The sequence below is a fragment of the Eumetopias jubatus genome, unplaced genomic scaffold (assembly GCF_037043125.1).
Source record: "Eumetopias jubatus isolate StellerSeaLion01/CBP00866 unplaced genomic scaffold, mEumJub1_p1.0 scaffold_16, whole genome shotgun sequence".
In the NCBI taxonomy this organism is placed as follows: domain Eukaryota; kingdom Metazoa; phylum Chordata; class Mammalia; order Carnivora; family Otariidae; genus Eumetopias; species Eumetopias jubatus.
In genome coordinates, this window is record NW_028274822.1 from 17,973,325 (window position 1) to 17,994,107 (window position 20,783).

A 20,783-nucleotide genomic window follows, 5' to 3' on the forward strand; every position below is an offset into this window, starting at 1 on the left:
TGTGGTTAGAGGCTGCATTTTCGGAGGCTGGAGCAGGGAGACACTAGAGGCTGCACGGAGGCTGAGGGCCTGGATTAGGGTGGGGTCTGTGGGAAGGACGAGGAAGTCACAAATGGGGGAGACATTCAGCAAATGATTTGCAGGGGGTGAGATTGTTGAGGGGGGTCGTCGGGGAGGTCACTTGTTTCGGGGCTGGTGACCCGGAGATGGGGGGCTAGTAGCTGCCCGAGGAAGCTATGGCCAGAGGCTCGTCACAGGTGCGTTTTGCTGTTTGAGTATCTCTTTTATCCGCGCCGGTTTCGTGGTCCACAAATTAGTTTCCGAAAGAAAAGAATGCCTCTCTGGTTGCCTCTAAGTGTATAGTAAATAAAGAGGTCTCTTCGGAAATGGTTTCCAGGGATTATTTTTTTGTCCCGGTTTCTTCCTGCAAACATCAAGTTGGAGTTTGGACCAGCTCTGTGAGTTCCTTCCTGTCTCTATTCGTCTGCAATTCTGTGACTCCATTACGAGAACCAAATGGAAGGGGGGGGGTTGATAATGATAACAATATCAGTGTTTGTTCCAGATCTGATTGTCTTAGTCATAGGAACTTTACCACCTTTTATCATGTCATTGCCTTTTTCCTATTGGAAATAAGCTTGCCATCAGCATGGTTGTGGTGTCAGCTACTCTCGCCCAAGGGAGGGGTTGTGTCTCCGCTGCTGCTTATTTAGCTCTGGTCAAATATTTTGCTCTCTGGAGAGAGAGAGAGAGAGAGAGAGAGAGAGAGAGAGAGAGAGAGAGAGAGAGAGAGAGAGAGAGAGAGAGAGAGAGAGAGAGTGTGTGTGTTTCTAGAATGGATGGATTCAGCGTGTACATTCGTAACTTCCGGTATATGACTTTCTGGGTGAACAGAAAACAGCCCAAAGTGTCATCTTCAGTCACTAATTGGGAACTGATTGATACAGGCTTAGAGTGAGCCATCTGGGCAGGTGGTGGAGGTGCAACTCTCCCTGCAGCTTAGTCACCCCGGAGCATCCTCTCCTTCCAGGTAGACTGATGGTGTAAAAAGCTGCCCATCCATCCATGGTCTGCATCCTGCTCAAACCATGGTGAGAAATAAAATGCCTTTTTCCGTGAAAATTCACCTGCCTGTAGAAGTACTTTTCTTTCTGCTTTGAAGCAGAATAACTGAAGTGGAAAAATGGATGGGCACCTGGGTGGCTCAGTCGTTAAGCGTCTGCCTTCGGCTCAGGTCATGATCCCAGGGTCCTGGGGTCAAGTCCTGCATGCTTCTCCCTCTCCCATTCCCCCCTGCTGGTGATCTCTCTCTCTCTCTCAAATAAAGAAATAAAATCTTAAAAAAAAAAATGGAGGGGCGCCTGGGTGGCTCAGTCGTTAGGCGTCTGCCTTCGGCTCAGGTCATGATCCCAGGGTCCTGGGATCAAGCCCCGCCTCGGGCTCCCTGCTCCGCGGGAAGCCTGCTTCTCCCTCTCCCACTCCCCCTGCTTGTGTTCCCTCTCTCGCTGTGTCTCTCTCTGTCAAATAAATAAAATTTAAAAAAATAAATAAAATATAAAAATAAAAAAAATGGAAAATCTTTTTTAGCTTTTTACTGAAGTACAACATGTGTATGGAGACAAGCATATGGCTCAGTGAGTTTTTTTTTCACAAACTGAGTCCTCCCTTGTCATGAACACCCAGACTTTAAAAAACAGAACATTATGAGTCCCATAGAAGTCCCTTTGTGTTCCCTTCCAGTCAGTACTCCTCCGAGGGGACTGGTCGTAACTTGGAATAGCCTGGATTAGCTTTGTTGGTCTTGTGGTCTGTATAAATGCAATCACAGAGCATAGACTTCCATGTCTGCCTTCTTTGGCTCGACATGGTGAGATTTATTCCAGTTGTCGAAGTGTGCTTATGAACAGAAGGCGACTTTCCATTAATTAAGCATCAGGCGATGGAACAGACTGATGAATTTTGAGGTTGTTTTCTTTTTAGTATGGGACTATGGCTGTGGTGACGTAAGCACAGCCTTCCAGAGGGAAGATAAAGGGTACAACCCTTTTAGAAAATAAATGAGGAATATTTGCCAACAGACTTAAAAATTATCAGTATTCTTTAGCTCCTAGAGCTAAAGAATTTTTTTTTTTTTAAAGATTTTATTTATTTGACAGAGACACAGCAAGAGAGGGAACACAAGCAGGGGGAGTGGGAGAGGGAGAAGCAGGCTTCCCGTGGAGCAGGGAGCCCGATGCGGGGCTTGATCCCAGGACCCTGGGACCATGACCTGAGCCGAAGGCAGACGCTTAACGACTGAGCCACCCAGGCGCCCCTAGCTCAGTATTTTCACTACTAGGAAGCTATCCTTAGAAAATAGTCAGCAAAACCTCTGTACACACACAAAATGGTTATTACGATGTTATTCTTAAGAGCAGAAAAATGTGGAAATAAGCTAAGTGCCTGTAATTGGAAAATGGTGACATGTTTACGTTCATTAAAATAATGTTTAGAAAAAATCTTTAAAACTGTGTTAACATGCTCAAAATATAAGGTTCAAGTAACCAGGATGTAAATGTATATTCAGTGTGAGAGAAACTGTTACCGAAATAGGCATTTTCAAAAGGACTGGAAAGAATTATAACACAGCATCAATAGTGTTGCTTTTCCTCTGGATGGTGGGATTATGGGAATTTTTTCCCTTATTCCTGGCCAGTTTTTTTTTTTTTCACTTCTAGTTTGTTTATTATTAGAAATAAAAACCTTAAAGTTTGAAGAGTGTTAATGTTGGCATACTCCTTAAAAATCAACGATACGTTTTCTTGGCGATGTTTTGGGCTTTGCATCCTTCCGCCCAGGTGAACCTCAGCAGTGAGCTCTGGGTGGTAAGCTCTGCATCTGGCTTTATAGCTTTTCTGGTTTTCTCTGTTAGGCCAGCTCAACTACCAGGCGGCCTCTCCTGATGAAGGTGCTCTAGTGAATGCTGCCAGGAACTTTGGCTTTGCCTTCCTCGCGAGGACCCAGAACACGATCACCATCAGTGAGTTGGGAACTGAGAGGACCTACGATGTTCTTGCCATTTTGGACTTCAACAGTGACCGGAAGCGAATGTCTATCATTGGTAGGTCTCCTTCGAGAGTCTGTGTCTGAGTGTCACTCATTTAGATGCTGCCTTTTGCACATTTAATGATAATTTATTTAATGGCCTCAGAATAAAACAGGCAATGAATGAACCACTTGGCTCCTGGGAGATTGCCACGGACTTATCAAAACGTGGTTTTCCCCTTCATTCTGCCTGGTGTCCGTCACACAAAGGGACAACGGCAGTGTATTTGAGTCTTGCACATGTTGGTATTCTTCCACGATATGAGCTGCCGGTTGCTGAATCGAGGGTGGGGACACAGTGGGTGGTCGAGCCGCACACACGTTGTTATTTTGTGAGGCCCTCTGAGCACTTCTGCCCTGCCCTTGGCATCAGGGAAGGGAGAGGCGGCAAGCGAGGGGTTCAGAGAAAAGCAAGGCTGTGCTTATGAAGCAAAAGTGTACCTCCAGTCCAGGCACATGACACCAGGCCACCAAGTGGAGAGGGTGACTGCTTCCCAGTATTTAAAGTTTTAAGTTCATAATGTAAAACAATTTCAGACTTACAGAAAGACTGCAAGAATGGTTTAAAAAACTCTTGTATTCTCGTCCACATCCACCAACTATTAGCACTGGCCCAATAGCCTTCATCATTTTCATCATATACAGGTTCTTGTTTCTTGAACCATTTGAGAGTCAATTGTGGAGCTAATAGCTGCTTTTCCCTCAATACTTAAGTAGGTACATCCTATGAATAAGAACATTGACTTATATATAAATAAAATGGCCAGAATCAGAAAGGTTTTTTTTTATTTTTGATTTATTTATTTATTTGAGACAGAACGAGAGAGAGAGAGAGAGAGAGAGCACATGAGAGGGGGGAGGGTCAGAGGGAGAAGCAGACTCCCTGCCGAGCAGGGAGCCCGATGCGGGACTCGATCCCGGGACTCCAGGATCATGACCTGAGCCGAAGGCAGTCGCTTAACCAGTTGAGCCACCCAGGCGCCCCAGAATCAGAAAGTTTAACATGAAACAATATTTTTATCTAATCTACAGGATGTTTTCAGATTTTATCAGAAATTTTCTTTCTTCTCCCTTCTTTCTTTCCTTCCTTCCTTCCTGGTTCAAGATAAGATCCAAGATTGCATAGGGCATTAGGGGATTGTTAACCCTAGTCTCCTTTAATTTAGAAGTTTCTCAATTTTTTTTCTTTCATACATTGACATTTTTGAAAAGTACAGGGCCATTATTTTGTCGAAAGTCTCTCGATTTGGATTTGTCTGATATTCCCTCATGGTTGAATTCAGGTTATGCATTGTTGGCAGGAGGAGTACGCGGATTGGTGCTCTGTCCTTCCCAGCATATCACATCTCCAGGCACATGATTATTAGTGATGTTAGCTTTGATCACTCAGAAAGTGCCTATGAGATTTCTCCACTGTGAGATTGAATTTTTAACCAGTAAAAATATGTAGATTCAACTGTCTACTGAACACTGATGAGGCACATTTTACTGAGTGCTTTCTGTGTGCCTTGCACTGATCTAGGCTGATTATCATGCCTGGCATTTACCCTGAAGAATTCAAAATCCAGTTAGCGATGAGGGCACGTGCTATTATTACCGCACAGATCCAAAAATCTAAGAAAAATGGTCACAGGGAGTCATGTCATGGTCTGAGTATTAAAGGCAGTAAGTGTTACAGGTTTATAGGTAAGAGAGATTCCTACGGCATCGACAAAGAAGGCATCATGGAAGAACCTAGAACACGGCATGGCACACAGTTGGCAATCAGTCAATATTTGCTGCAAAAATAAGAATATGAAAAACTGAGCTGACTAAAGGAATCTTTCCATATTTATTTCACTATTACATTGTGTGTAGCTAGTGGCTTACCGAGGTTGTTGAGAGTGAAGTTTTTCTAGGTAATTCATGATTTTAAATTGTGAGTTATTAGGAGACTAACACTTCAAATTAACTTTACCAATGTGGTTTTCTATTACAAAATCACACCTACCTTTATCATTTGCTTTTCCTTCTCTTGCTACTAGTGAGAACCCCAGAAGGCAATATCAGGCTTTATTGTAAAGGTGCTGACACTGTGATTTATGAACGGTTACATCAGATGAATCCAACAAAACAAGAGACACAGGATGCCCTGGATGTAAGTCCCACTCTTACCCTTTAAGCCACAGACTGCAAACTTCCTTTCTGATACTATCTCGTAAGCTCAAGTGAGAGTTCTGTGTTAACTGTTGGCCTCTCCCTTGTCTCGGTGTCGTTGTGTGGAAAGGGCATGAACATAGGAATATGGCAGCCTGGTTCTGGTTCTGCCCCTGCTGCTGACTTCCTAGGACATGACCATGATGTCCCTTCCAGCAGCCCAGGTTGGCAACATCTGCAGGACTGGCCCAGGGTAACCGTAGCGAGCTGTAGTCTTAATACGTGTGTGGCTTCCAAGAATTCCACCAACCTCCTGTGTACAATGAAGGAAGGAAAGCATTCACGCATGATGGGGCATGGCAAAGCAATGAGGTGGATAATTGAGTTCTGAGGCGTTTGTCAGTAAATCAGTTTGGTCTTTGTTACTTCAAATTTGTTATCTGAGGGGAGTGTGAACTTTGTCCAGTGATAATTGCAGTTACTTAGAACGCTTCTGGAAATTTCTCTCTTGGAATTGCCTACCAATCCACATATTGTTTTGGTTCTGTTAATGATGGCAATGAAGTATGGAGCACATCATCGGTCCTGGAATCCCAGTCCTGCCTTTTTGTTTGTTTTGTGTCCTTGGGGGAAACGGTTGATGTCTCCCTGAAGCATTAATTGCCCACGTGAAAGGGGAAGAGAAAGAGGATGATTCCTACCAAGGAAGGTTGTTACAAGGGAGAGCATCTTGCACCATTCCCAGCATTTAGTAAGTGCTTAGTAAAGGGTAGTTTCTTCCCTTTACTTTAACGGTCTGGTTGAGTTTGGGGGCCAGCCAAAGGTCCTTCAGGAAGAAGCCTGTATATGTTGTTTACTTCTTGGGATCACATTTTTAGATAGGTTGTCAAAGCAGTTACAGTGGACAATTTCTCATGAGGATATGAACAATGGCAATTTAAGCAAACAGATGCAGAACCTTCCAAAGAATCTTTGAAAGCGGACACTCAGTTGGGTGAACTAGTTCCTCCATCTTGGCTAAGACAAGATGCAGCTGTGAAGTAATAAAACCTTTTTACTGGCTCATACTTTAGCTATTTAAAATAGCTTAAATGTGTTCACCATGATTAAATTTTCCAGACACTCTTTTTCATTTAAATGTTTTATCTCAGCTTTAACAGTGGCTCAGGTATTTCAGAATTGGCTTGAGGAAATAATGCTTGGTTGAGAGTTCATAGCTGATTGGGCTCGTAGCAGTTTGTGGGAACAAGTTATAAAATTGTGAGGTCTGTGTTTACATCATTACACCCCAAGGCAGCTCCCTTGTCTATTATTTTCTGAGTCGCTTTGAGAAAAAGTTTTCTTCACTGTAGTGACGTGATTTAGAAGAAATGTATACTTTTCTCTTTAACTAATTTGGGAACTACAAATAGGATCAGAGAATACTTAGAAAAACAAAGTATTTGTTTAATCTCATCTACAGAATGTATTTATTCAGAATTCATTATCTTTCATGACCTCTTTTTAAATTCTTACTGTATTACTTCAAAGAAAGATTTCAAACTCGATCTTGAATTACATAAAATTAACTATTGTTTGTTGGATGGATTATCTTTTAAATAGATCTTTGCAAGTGAGACTCTTAGAACTCTGTGCCTTTGCTACAAGGAAATTGAAGAAAAAGAATATGAAGAATGGAATAAAAAGTTTATGGCTGCCAGTTTAGTCTCCACCAACCGGGATGAAGCTCTGGATAAAGTGTATGAAGAGATTGAAAAAGACTTAATTGTGAGTTTTAACCTTCATGATTTGATATTCTAAACAGAACTGGAAGTTAATTATTAAGTTTTGTTATATTTTTAATCTCATGCTTGAAAGATAATTCTAACTTTAGCATTTCAAATTGGGCACAATGGAACTAGGTCATTTGAGTTTCTTTTGTTCAGCAAGCAAAATAGAAATTGCCATTATGAGAAACCAAAAGACAGAAAATGTTGAGATTCTAATCTGATTCTATTTTTATATCACTCATTAAAATGCATTATGATTTTTACGTGATAACAAACCACATATTTACTACATTTTGAGAATCACTGAAATGATTTTTGCAAAGCTTGAAACGAAAAATATACCGTTTATAAGTGAAATTTCTCAAAATGTAATACTTACTGCGTGTAGAGTTTAGATTAGAAGGATATGTTCAACAAATAGCTAGTATCGACCTTTAGTGAAAGGAAGTGGCTTGTGTCCATGTGTGAAGCAGTATGTATACAATGAAAGTATATTTTTAATGTCCTTAATTTTGTACTTACATTTTTATCTTGGTAAACCACTTTAAGAAAAAAGTTTTTGAATGTTTTGGTTTTGGGTGAGTGTGAGACACAGCAGCCCTCCCTGTCATTGCTGGCCATCGGCCCCAGTGGAGCACCAACTGGGGTGTATAATTAGCCCTTCTTCTGTTTACAGGTTGGCAAGCTGCAATTACAGAACATTTTGAGCTTACTTGCTAATTCCTTTTTTTTTTTTTTTTTTAATGTACATTCCAGCTATTGGGAGCGACAGCAATTGAAGACAAGCTCCAGGATGGAGTCCCAGAAACCATTTCAAAACTCGCAAAGGCTGACATTAAGATCTGGGTGCTCACTGGAGACAAAAAGGGTAATTCAGTTTTCAGGGAAGCGCTATCTGTTAATTCATTAAATATTCATAGCTCCTATTTCCCTTGCCCAAGATGACTTTCTCAGGCTTTCCAGCCTGCACAAATACTGTCCATTTCTTTGAGACAGAGATGCTTTCTTTAAGAAAACCTTCTCCATTATCCCACTTCTCGCAGACAGCACCCTTCCAGAAACCCCCTCAGTAGCAGAGTTTGTGTCTCATCGTTGAGCTTCTGGTCGTACCATGCTGACCGTGATCAGTCTTATCTCCCCAGCCAGATGTGGACTCCTCTCGTGAAAGGACCGTCCCTTTTGTCCCTTCTGTCCTCCCCAGCACTTTGCCATTTGTTGGGCGCAGAACGGAACAATACAGAATGCTGATCAACAACTTCTGTTTTCTGGCCCATTTTATTGCTTGAAAACTGTAATTAAAATTTTATACCCAAGGGATGATCTTAATTTTTACATTTAGAGCTCATCAAATTGTTTGGCATTGCTACCTTACTCCACAGGCCTCCTGCGGAAAATCAGATAATTTCTCTTACCCTGACATGGTTAATGGGTTACAAACTCTGATAAGCTAAGGGAAGTCCTGACCTTAAACAAATAACAATGGGTGGTAATGGAAAAAGGGGGGGAAAATCTCCAGTAGGGGCCCCAAGTGAGAGTTTATGGAAATAGTTATCTCCCCCCCCCATAACAAAATGATTAAACCACAGGAACCAACTGTGCTTAGTATTTCAGTGAACACTGATTTATTAAATAACCAGTTCATGTATTTGATAATATAGAACTTTTTATAATAGAAAACATCTCAAACCAGCTTTGACTTATTTTATCACAGAAAGTGGGCTCCCCCCCCTTGTGTGATTTCTATACACTGCTACAGAAAAAAAGAGCATATTGGCTTGGAATCTTCCTATTTCATGACTTGAAAAAAAATGCTCATTACTAGCTAAAGTCAGTCATTCATCAGTAGGAACACTTAATTTTTTTTTCTGTTGTAGAAACTGCTGAAAATATAGGATTTGCCTGTGAACTTCTTACTGAAGACACCACTATCTGCTATGGGGAAGATATAAAGTAAGTAAAGGCAAAAGTAGAGTCAGTAGACATGGCAGATGCGGAGAAATGGGAGCTTAGACTGTCCCCTCAGCTTTCCTCACATTTAAATGAAGCAAGAGAACCCACGTAGTTCCAAGTTATCATGGTTTGACCTTATTTTGAGCAGATTTTAGTGTTATGGGAGCTTGGGGCCTATTATTTACTCTTTCAGGGGCCATTTCTCTCCATTCCTTGGGGAGTTCTCAGTGCTTGCCTGCTGACAAAAAAAAAAAAAAAGAGGTCAAAACGTCACTAGCCAATTAATCTGAATTCTCTCCGTGAGCTGCCTTTTCTAAGAATTATAATTTTTAAAGAAATATAGAAGGAAAGAACCCCACAATTTTGCCTGGAAGGAGACATTTGGGTGGGATGCACCTCTAGACTTGTCTGGATGGGGCAGGAGATTTCAAAGCATGGCTTCTCCTGAAATACTTGAGAGCCCCGAGTCACAGCGGACCTGGAAATGTGTAAGGAAGAGCCTTGTCCTATTAAAAAGCTGGGAGTGTGTTGCACAAGTTCCTGGGTTCTGCTATCTTGACAGTTTTATTTATTCCTCAAGTCTTTTCCTTACGACACCTCCCCCAGGCTGTCACAAGGCCAGAAGCTGTGAACATACACACTTGCCTAGTCTGGTAAGATCATGAGGGGCTTACGCTTGAGCTTAGCCAAAAGGCCGAGAAGTGGTAAGATGATGAGGGAGTTGATCGTCGTCGTTAGTCTTCTGATGATGGTGATAGAACTTTTGCAAGTTGTTTCAGTATATTAGACACTCGCCTAAACTAGACAAAATCAGTAGCTCTAACATCTAAATAGGTCAGTTCTGTTTGACTGCATAAACCATGTCTCTCTGTGCTTTTAGCTTTTAAAAAATAGCAATCGACAAATACTAATATGTTTACTTAAGTAGTTTCCTGGTTTCAAGTGATTTGGCGAATTGCCAGATGGTTTTATTTCTTATAGATGGGGGCCTTAGTAGAGTTCTGGTCTCTCTCTCTCTAAAGTGTTGAAAATTGGGCCCTGAGCTAAATTAGAAGGTAAAATTTATGCACGTAGCAAATTTTATGATCATGCTCTTAGCCAGGTTTACCTTTCCGGAGGGCTGAATTCATCTATCTTTGTAGATGGATGATTCCTATAGCATGGTTTGAATGGGTAACTTCGTATTTTGTCTCTTCCAGTGATTTGTCTTTATCACTCCTTAATTTCAACTTGAAAATGAGCAATTAATGTAGAAAAAGAATAATAGATACCTAATCCTCTAGTGCACTGGTTCTCAACTGGGGGTGATTTTGCCCTCCAGGGAACATTTGGCAATGTCTGGAGACATCTTTAGTTGTTGTAATAGGGCATGTGGGATACTACTGGCTTCTAGTAGGTAGAGGCCAGGGATGCTGCTAAACATCCTACAATACAACGGACAGCCACCTACAACAAAGAAGTACCTGGCCCCAAGACATCCGTAGTGCTAAGGTGGAGAACAGTGGCTATGTGTGTCACAAGGAAAGCTCTGGACTGAGAATAAGGAGACCTGAGTTTTCACTGCCATTTTCCTATGTTTGGTCCAGGTCAATCACCTCATCTCTCTTGGACTTGATTTCCTCCTTTGTAACATGAAGAGTTTGGATGAAATCTTTATGGACCCTTCCACTCCAAAATTCCATAACTCCTTTTTCTATCACATGAATGCGTTATATGCGGTCTTCTCAATTATTTGTTTATATAAAGCACTGAGAAATTCTCAAAAGCAAAAATAACTTTTTGTGGGAGTAAGCTTCTTTTTGCCAAATCGTAGCCACTGTTTGTAATACACCAAGGGTGCACTGCAGGTATTAAAATTCAGACAAAGATTGCCTTCCTGCTGTTGCTCGTGAGCACATTTTCAACTGTATCTTCTTTTAGCAGTCTTTGGCAAGTAATGGCGCCCCATGGGGGAGGAATTAAGACTTAATGAGATTACATCATCTGATTTAAAAATGGGCAAAGGACTTGAATAGACTTTTCTCCAAAGAGGATATACCAATGGCCAACAAGCATATGAAATGATGCTCCACATCACTAAACATTAGGGAGATGCAAATTAAAGCCAGAATAAGATATCTCCTCCTACCCTTTCAGGATGGCTCCTATCAAAACAACAACAATGACAACAAAACCTAAAAACAAAACAAATCAAAATACAAAGTAACAAGTGTGGGCAAGCATGTGAAAATTGGAACCCTTGTGCACTGTTGGTAGGAAATAAAATGGTGCAGCTACTATGGAAAACAGTATGGTGGTTCCTCAAAAAAATTAAAAACAGAATTACCATATGATCTAGCAATCCCACTTGTGGATATATATCCCAAAAAATTGAAAGCCAGAACTCAGATTTTCACACCCATGTCCATAGCAGCACTATTCACAATAGCCAAGAAGTGGAAGCAACCCAAATGTCCAGATGGAGGGATGAATGAATAAACAAAATGTAGTATAGTCATACAATGGAAATATTATTAAAGAGGAAGGAAATTCTGACATGCACTACAATAGGAATGAACCTTGAGGACAGTGAAATAGGCCAGTAGCAAAAAAAAAAAAAAACTAATACTCTGCGATTCCACTTACAGGAGTTATCTAGAGTGGTCAAATTCATAGAAGCAAAAAATAAAGTAGTAGTGACCAGGGACCAGGGGAAGGGGGAAACGGGGAGTTATTTAATTGGCATAGAGTTTCAGTTTTGAGAGATGAAAATGTTCTGGAGATTGGTTACAAAGCAATGTGAATATACCTAATACTACTGAACTGTACACTTAGAAATAGTTAAGATGATAAATTTTGTGTTTTTTAACTACAATTAAAAAAGATTACATATCAAAAGTACCTCACAGTCAAGGGCCTGTTTATAGTCTTATACTCTTAAACACTTAAATTTCTTTTCCCCCAGTGCTCTTCTTCACACAAGGATGGAAAACCAGAGGAATAGAGGTGGAGTCTATGCAAAATTTGTACCCCCGGTGCATGAAACTTTTTTTCCACCTGGTGAAAACCGTGCCTTAATAATCAGTGGTTCTTGGTTGGTGCGTATCATTACTGTGTGCCTTTGGCTTAAACTAAAGCAGTTCATTGTGGAATGATTTTAGATGGTTTCCCATACTAACTGTCAACCTAAAAATCTTTTAGCCTACAAATGAATGGGGAATTTCCCAAGTTTGAGACTTAATGGGATCTATGAAAGGAATTATATCAGACTGGTTATATCCCTGGTTTAACAATCAATGGACAATTTCAATTTTCTTTTGTACATTTTTATAGTAAAGAGGTTTTATAATCAGAACACTGTCATCCATGATATAACCCAAGAACCATCCCTCACCTGGCTAAGGTCTGGGGAATGGTACTCTTGGTATAAAAACTAAAATGGTTGTAATCCTCTGATTTCACAGAATGAAATTCTACTGGAGAAAAAGACTAAGAGAAGTAAGATTCTGAAGCTGAAGTTCCCAAAGACAGAAGAAGAACGACGCATACGGACGCAGAGTAAGAGGCGTCTGGAAGCTAGAAAAGAGCAGCAACAGAAGAACTTTGTAGACCTGGCCTGTGAATGCAGTGCAGTCATCTGCTGCCGGGTCACCCCCAAGCAGAAGGCAATGGTGGTGGACCTGGTGAAGAGGTACAAGAAAGCCATCACGCTGGCGATTGGAGATGGGGCCAATGATGTAAACATGATCAAAAGTGAGTCTCGCCCACAGCCAATGCCACCAGAATTGCCAGAGAGAAGAAATGGCAGGGATGTTTTGTGGGGTAGTCTTTCCAAATGTCATTGCTTAGGCTTTCATGAACTTTCTCATCTGAAAACAAGAATATTATCTTTGGTGTCACCTCCAGTTTTGTGATAATAATTATTAAGATGAACCATTTGTTACATGACCACACATGTCCTGTTATGCTGGGTACCTTAACTGCATAATGTATAACTAGACTTAATTCAGCCTATTTTGTAATTCATGTCTTTTTCTTTTCTTAGAGTCTCTTCCTCCTCCTTCTTGATCTATACTAAGAATATTCCAACTTTATCTTCCTCAGCAGGAGTCAGCTATATTACGTATGTCTTCTTGCTTCTTTATCATGTGTATGTCTGTGACCACTGCCAGTTTAATTCCTCTCCAGTGTGCTCTGCATGTGCTCACCCTACCACAGGACTGGCATTTCTTGCTCCAAATGGTATCAATTTCTTTCCCCTCCAGCCAGTTCTAGTTCATTTTCCATTGTGTACCCTTAACATAAATAGCTGTGCCAAAAGGGCAAGTAACTCAAACATTATTTTTATAAAGCTACAATGCAGACTTCTAGATGTCGGAGAGAGGGAGGTTACCTTGCAGATGTACCATCTGACTATGTGACTTAGACTTGAACATTTTTTTGTTCCTCTGAGCTTACCAATAATAATAAAAGGGACACAAAAATTCAACATAAGTAACCCTATATGTCCTAAGAATTTTATTAAGTTCTGTTATATGGCAGATACTTTTATATATAATAGGGAGCATCCATTTGGGATGAAAATCAAAGAAACTCAGGTCTCCTTGGAAGTTAGTAGCTTTATCCAAGTATTGATAGTACCTTTTTGTACTTTAGAAAAACTGGCATCACTTTCATTTGCGTAAAAAACAATATGCAGAAATTATATTTGTTTATAAAGAAGTACAGTGAAATTGAAGTGTCCAAAAATCTGGCCATTTGTTAGCATGTTCCACGTTGAGTAGTGTAGCCCAGCAGAAGTGGAGGGAGTTGCAACCTGCCATGTTTTTGCTGCTAGCAAGGACCCAAGGACTCTCATGGGCTGCCTGCCCTCTCCCCCTCTCTTGGGCCTGAATGTGTCTGCTCGCTGGTGGGTGTTTTTCCTTGGCCTAACACCCTAAGAATGAACAAGCAGCATGAGAGGGGAGACAGGCAGAAAAGCATGAGGACATGATGGGTTTGTTAAGCAACTGTGAAGGAGCCTACCAGTGAGCCATCTGAAACCACATTTTTGAAGCTTCAGGAAAATCCAGGTGTCTATATTTAGATTATGGGGGGGAAAAAAGTGTGGCCTTATAAGGTACATCTCTTCAGTTGCTTCGAATACCCAGTGAGCTGTAGCAGTGTTCATTTCACATACTGTCCTTGGTGTGCTCGGCAAAAACGTCGGGCTGGACATCAGGGCCTGTGGCAGGGGTTCTTCCTCCTTGGCTCCAAGAGAATCTCCACATTTCCCTTTGTTGCTTGTTCAGGAAAGAAGGCCACGGTTTGGTAGGAAAGAGCAGTTTGGCAACCATGACTAGTCATAAGAATTATTTGTGTTTTGAAAGAAATCGTAAATATTGACTGAGGCATGCAATTTATTCTGTTTTTTAGAATTGCAAAATGTTGCTGAAAACATAGGTTTGGCCAAGAAAACACAGGTTTGGCCAAGTCACTATGCCGCTTTGAATTTGCCAGACCTAGTATTCTGCCACTATGGCAGGATTTTGGGAGCTTCTTTTAGTTGGAAACCCTGCTTAGTTGGCAGTCACTCTCTGGGTCCAAGTAATAATACGTTGTCTTCTCCAACACATGTTCTCTGATGTCAGAACGTCTTTACTTCCATGCCTTTTAAGACCTAGATAAAATTCGTAATTCTAGAAGTTGAAACTGTGACTAAATGACTATTGGAAGGATGGGTAAAATTGTGACGTTCATTTTTATCCATTCTGGAACCTTCCCCAGCAAGAAAATTATGCCTCTTAAGGTCTTGGTGGGCCATGATTAAATGCTGAAAGTTTAATATTATCTTAGTTAAAATACTTTTGATTGCAAATATTAGAGAACTAAAGCAAGCTTAAGACAAAAAGATTTATTTTAAAAGATATAAAGATGGGGACGCCTGGGGGGCTCAATTGGTTAAGTGTCTGCCTTTAGCTCAGGTTGTGATCCCAGGATTCTGGGATCAAGTCCCATCTTGGGCTCCCTACTCCGCGGGGAATCTGCTTCTCCCTCTGCCTCTCCCCTCCACTCCTGCTCGCTCTCCCAAACTTAAAAAAAAAAAAAAAAAAGTTTTGTGCCTCCCAAAAAGCCAGGCCTCAGGAAGATGCTAGAACCAGGACCTGGAGCTGCACCAGGAACCCAGTTTCTGGTTTCTCCCTCTTTCTAGATGACTTTACTTCTCTGCCCCTCAGAACCCCTCAGAAAAAAAATATATCTGTCCCACAACTCAAGAATGTATAGGTTAAAATTCCAAACACACACACGCCCGAATCTTAATTCCAAAATGTGAAAGAGACACTGCCCCAGCTTGGGTTTTCAGTCAGTTAGTAAAAGATACAGACCCCGTTGGGTACTTTAAGCAGGAAGTGATTAATACAGGGGACTAGGTGCTCATAAAAGCTCTGGATGGGCTGAAGAAAGTAGGTGCTAGCCTGAGTCTCTAACATCTTAGTCACTCACCAGAGGAGCTTCTAGCTTTGAGACTCCTGTGAAGGGCTTTTCAGTTGAGAAGCTTTTGTCTATCAACATCCAGGCAGCTGGAGAGAGGATATGAACTCTGCTGCAGAAATGCCAAAAAGGGAAGGAAGGGGTGCTGGGCTCCAGTTCACTTCTACTTCCACTTCAAGTGGCTTCTAACAATGGAACCCAATTCACCAACAGAACCTAGTGCAAGGGAGTCTGAGCAATGTAAAGTTTTTATGTGCTTTCCCCCCTTTCCAGTAGAACAAGGGTGGAATGAAAGTTGGGAGGGCCAATCTGTAGTATGTGCTGCTGAAGACATATCTGCCAAGAGCAGCTGATTCAGCTGTGGCCAGGGAGGCAGGGACACACAGTCTGCATGGACTCCTTGGATTAACGCCGTGGGTGGGAAGGATGGCCTATGAGCTGGGCAGATAATTCAAATGGAATTCACCACCCACCTGAGATCCTTCCACAAATACCTTTTGGAGGCCCCAGCATGTGCTCTTTTGACCAACTTGTATCTCTGACATTGAGTTCAGAAGCTGGGGTGGGGCTGTTGAGAGTTTTCACATGTATTGTTCTATGAATGTGTTTCTTTGTTTTGCTGTGGAAACATTTTTATCACGTCAATATTTCACCTTAAAATTAGCTTATGATTCACGTATCTTCTCCCTCTGTCCCACAGCTGCCCACATTGGTGTTGGAATAAGTGGACAAGAAGGCATGCAAGCTGTCATGTCAAGTGACTACTCCTTTGCCCAGTTCAGATACTTGCAGAGACTGTTGTTGGTGCATGGCCGGTGGTCTTACATAAGGATGTGCAAGTTCCTACGATACTTCTTTTATAAAAACTTTGCATTTACTTTGGTTCATTTCTGGTATTCCTTCTTCAATGGGTACTCTGCACAGGTAAGAGAGTAATTATTATTACCTGATGAGTAGAAGTCTTTTAAAACTCTACTTCTGAGAAAAACATTTCCCCTCCATACTTGCAGTTTTGATGCTCTCTCTCTTAATAGTTGAGGCACAGATCAAGATTATAGATGACTTTTCTAAAAGGTTTCTGGTGCTTTAAAATACTTTATTTTGCCTTTAAAAAGTTGGGATTTGTTCCTGACCTACTGGCTTTTGTTATGTCTTTGCCTTCACCCTAGATTTTTTTCCTAAGTCACCTTGCCATTAAGAATAGTGATAACAAATTATTCATTGTCGAACATATAAAATGATATTGTGACCGGGGTGCCTGGGTGGCTCAGATGGTTAAGCGTCTGCCTTCGGCTCAGGTCATGATCCCAGGGTCCTGGGATCGAGTTCCGCATCGGACTCCTTGCTCAGTGGAGAGCCTGCTTCTCCCTCTGCTTCTGTCTCTCATGAATAGATAAATAAAATCTTAAAAAAAAAAATGATATTGTGACCAAGGCTAAAGGGATTATGTAAATTTTGGATGATTGATCTTAACCTGTTTTTTGTTTTCGTTTGTGCTGAAATGGCAGTGGGGGACATATAGAGTATGTTGAAATGGTGATACAGCAGAAAAATATCATTAGTGAAAATGAACCTAAGTCAGTGCTTGTGGTTGTCCAAACTTCTAATGCCACTGCCACAGACAAATGGTATCAGAAGAGCCTCAGAAACTGAGGGCCTGGAGCAGCCTTGAGCACAGTGAGGGCCTTCCTTCTGCTCCCGTGCAGGCCTGTGTAGAGCTGGTGGTGATGAGTGAGCCCATCTCCTCTCGGCCACCCTGCGGACTGTTGTGTGCACAACCCTGCTTACCCCTTTCAGAAGCACATTTTTCATATTCAAATTCTGCCTCACAGATGTTTAAATGGAAATGTGAGACTTGCAAAGTAAAAGAACATTTGAATGATACCTTATGTGCTTTCTGAACCAGTTTCGGTTTTATGTATTCTAATTCATTAATAAAGGGATATAAAAAGGATCAGCACCAGTGTATTTTCCAGCATCATTCAAACAGAATGGACTCCTTTTCCAAAAAAGGTTTTGGCGTATATTCTCCCATTTTTGTTAGAAGGAAGGTTTGTTTCTGTGGGATGGTCTTCGATTCTGCCCATTCCACTGAACCCAGCTCACACCTTGGGCAGACGCAGAGGAGGGGTGTTTACTCTGGCAGAAGCTGCACACAGCCTGGGGCCTCCACCACTCCGAGAGAGATGAATGCATGTTGACTAGGCGGGCAGTAGGTCTTGGTTTGTGACACAGCGGCTCTGTAATGTCCTCACAGACGGCGTACGAAGACTGGTTCATCACGCTGTACAACGTGCTGTACTCCAGCCTGCCCGTGCTCCTCATGGGGCTGCTTGACCAGGTAGGAGCCTCAGGCTGATGGGGGCACTCGGGACAGACTGGGCACCTGTTTGACAAGTTAAAAGCAAATATTTCAGTGCCTTCTTTTGGTTTTAATTTCTTCCTGAGGAAACCCTATTACTGTCCTGTTGTTAGGCGACCAGAGTAACTGCTGCACTTCCTGTATTATAGTGAGAAAAGAGGCTTTCTGTGCGTGGGATGAATTCATGGACAAAAGAGTTTATTATCTTCCTTCTGGACACTAAGAGTTTCTTGTTAAGACACCTGACAGTATAGTATGTCTCTATAATAATAACTTTAAAATTATTTTAATATTTCTCTAAACGTATGTGCTGAATTCCCAGATTAGTCCACATTCTATCTAGGAGCAATTCTTAGAGAAAATGCTTTAATGAATAAAAAGAATAATTTGGAATTAACCCATCAACTCATATGTGAAAATACTTTCCAAAAAAATTAGAATATATTCTCCCAGGAGGTAAAAATAGTCTCCCTACATTTTTTTTTTTTTTGACATTACTATTTGCTTTCCTTCTATGAGCAGCAAAGTAATAGATCTCTACCTAGTCCCTCTCTTAATTAAATAGCAAATAACGGTGGACTAAAGTAAAGGGATTGGTCTCTGCACACCGAAACCATTCAGGACTTATCTTGTTGAGTTTTTGCCTTCCTAAAACTAAGCTGAAACTCTCTGTGAGAAATAAATTGGAATGGATCTCGGAGTTCTTTGATCCTGGATGGTACACAACTAATTGTGGTTTTTCTCCTTAAGGATGTGAGTGACAAACTGAGTCTCCGCTTCCCTGGGTTGTACATAGTAGGACAAAGAGACTTACTATTCAACTATAAGAAGTTCTTTGTAAGCCTGATGCATGGAATTTTAACATCGATGATCCTCTTCTTCATACCTCTGGGAGCTTATCTGCAAACTGTGGGACAGGATGGAGAGGCGCCCTCGGACTACCAATCTTTTGCTGTGACCATTGCTTCTGCTCTTATAATAACCGTCAATTTCCAGGTACATGGCTTCTGTCAACTGCTTTCAGTATCTGTCAGTTACCTGTGTTTCTGTATATAGACCAGTGTGCGCATCCACCTGGCCCCCACTCTCCCTCCCACTGAGCCTTGGCTGCTTTACAAAATATGAATGCTATCTTCACCCCTTACACCAAGCACATTTCCTACTTCTTGCCTGAGCCAAGGATAGTTTGATTGTTCAGTATTCAAGCCAAATCATGCCTAAATTGTTGCATTCTATTTTCAGAATCTAGATCTTTTATTTCTTGGTAACTCCCCAAAATGAATGCTCTCTTTTTTTCTGGTTTTACAGATTGGCTTGGATACTTCTTATTGGACTTTTGTGAATGCTTTTTCAATTTTTGGAAGCATTGCACTTTATTTTGGCATAATGTTTGACTTTCATAGTGCTGGAATACATGTTCTCTTTCCATCTGCATTTCAATTTACAGGTTGGTATTTTCTAAATTCCAAAAATAAAGGTATAGAAAAATGTTACTAGTTTAGATTCTGATATAACTTCTAAGTAAAAACACAAAGTAAGTTATTGCTAGTGAAAATTAATGTCCTGACTGGCACCTGAATGACAGCTGGGCTGGAAGTGTGGTAATGTGACAGGAAGAAAGCAAAATTTAAAAATTTGATATAATTGTGCATCTGTTCAGTTAGACAGGACCCCCTCCCCCCCCAAATCTAATATTGTTGGGTTGCTGGGAAATTGAGTATGGACGTATTGCTGGTAGCATGATAATATAATATTTCCAAAGGACTATCTGGAAATAATATAACTATAAAACTTCTCACACATTTGGACCCAGGATTTCCACTTGGAGAAAATACCTAAAGATAAAACATACCAGTTTTTGGAAAAGTCATTTTGTACAAAGATGATACCACCACAATTCTGATTGTGTTTTAAAAATGGAAATAATTCAAAGACCTAATAAGAATACTAGCTTATCAAGGTATGAGTCCCATATGATGAAATTTTAGAACTCAAAAGTGGAAAACTTGCCACATTGTTAGAAAAATGTATGCAGAGCAATAAGTAAACTTAAACAGAAATAGTTTAGAAATAGTTTACAGCTGTATAAAATAGGACAAATGCTAGAATGAATTTGAACTATTTCATACATATTATAAATTTTAAAATATCATGAATTGGAATTTACAAATTTCTTAGTTTATTAAATAGAGTAGCTTAGATTCACAATGGGGGGAAAAAGTCCCCATAAACTAGTTTCCGTGTAAAAGATTAGGTTTTTTGTTTTTTTATGGCCAGTTGTAAAAAGACAGTTGCTATGGTAACTCTTGGGACTGAGTTCATTTTTTTGATGATTGTTTTTACTGACTCTGTTTTTAAGAAAAAACTTAGTACCCAGTTACTTAGAATATTCCCAAAGGGAGTGTTTTTATTTAGCAGTGTAAAAACATTTAAAAAATAAAGGCCACTACTTTTATAAACTTATAGCGTAAGTACAGAGAATACTGTGTTAGATTTGGCTTTAGGGGATGTTAATTAGAAATATTTTAAAATTGGGTAGTTATTATATATGATGGTCTGGTTGTATGAATTACTATGTTCTCTGACATAAACTAACTGCCAAATTGCAGTGGAAAAAGCGAGGCTCTAGTCAGATGGATATGGGGTTTAATTCAGGTGTTGCCATGGCTAGTTCTGTTACCCTGGGAAATCTTTTTACTTCTCCACAACTCGATTTCCATGTGTGGCAAGGAGGATACTCTTCATCCCTCAGAGGTAGTTAAATGGCGTGACCTGTATAAAACACCTAGCATAAGGTCTGTCATACTAATGGTGGTGTAAGTTGCTACTGTTATTTGGAGTTTCAAACTAAAACTGTAAGTTGGAAAGTAAATTCCTGGAAAAATGGAGACGTATAGCTTGCCTAACTTTGCATGTTTACCTAGTGCAGTGTCAGCACTTTCTTTTTTCCTTTAGTTGTTCAGTGATGTACATTTGCCTTCCTCATTTTGCTTTGTTTAGTCCTATTTTAAAATGTTCATTCCTTCAGCAGT

At 40.7% G+C, this 20,783-nt stretch overlaps 1 protein-coding gene and 1 long non-coding RNA gene across 5 annotated transcripts in view; one reads left to right on the forward strand and one right to left on the reverse strand.

The window, feature by feature from the left end:
* The window catches only part of ATP8B1 (ATPase phospholipid transporting 8B1), a 60,913-nt gene that overhangs the window by 38,537 nt on the left and 1,593 nt on the right, over positions 1-20,783 (forward strand). For both annotated transcript variants that reach the window (XM_028102965.2, XM_088019749.1), the window contains 11 exons: positions 2,912-3,100; positions 5,109-5,221; positions 6,823-6,987; positions 7,746-7,857; positions 8,864-8,939; positions 11,884-12,016; positions 12,383-12,671; positions 16,090-16,313; positions 17,647-17,730; positions 18,502-18,747; positions 19,060-19,198. In XM_028102965.2, the coding sequence (XP_027958766.2) occupies positions 2,912-3,100; positions 5,109-5,221; positions 6,823-6,987; positions 7,746-7,857; positions 8,864-8,939; positions 11,884-12,016; positions 12,383-12,671; positions 16,090-16,313; positions 17,647-17,730; positions 18,502-18,747; positions 19,060-19,198 (1,770 nt within the window). The remainder of the gene's footprint in view (positions 1-2,911; positions 3,101-5,108; positions 5,222-6,822; positions 6,988-7,745; positions 7,858-8,863; positions 8,940-11,883; positions 12,017-12,382; positions 12,672-16,089; positions 16,314-17,646; positions 17,731-18,501; positions 18,748-19,059; positions 19,199-20,783) is intronic.
* The window catches only part of LOC148162253 (uncharacterized), a 48,999-nt gene continuing 40,051 nt past the window's right edge, over positions 11,836-20,783 (reverse strand). For all 3 annotated transcript variants that reach the window (XR_015767051.1, XR_015767050.1, XR_015767049.1), the window contains one exon: positions 11,836-17,775. This is a non-coding gene — a long non-coding RNA (uncharacterized LOC148162253). The remainder of the gene's footprint in view (positions 17,776-20,783) is intronic.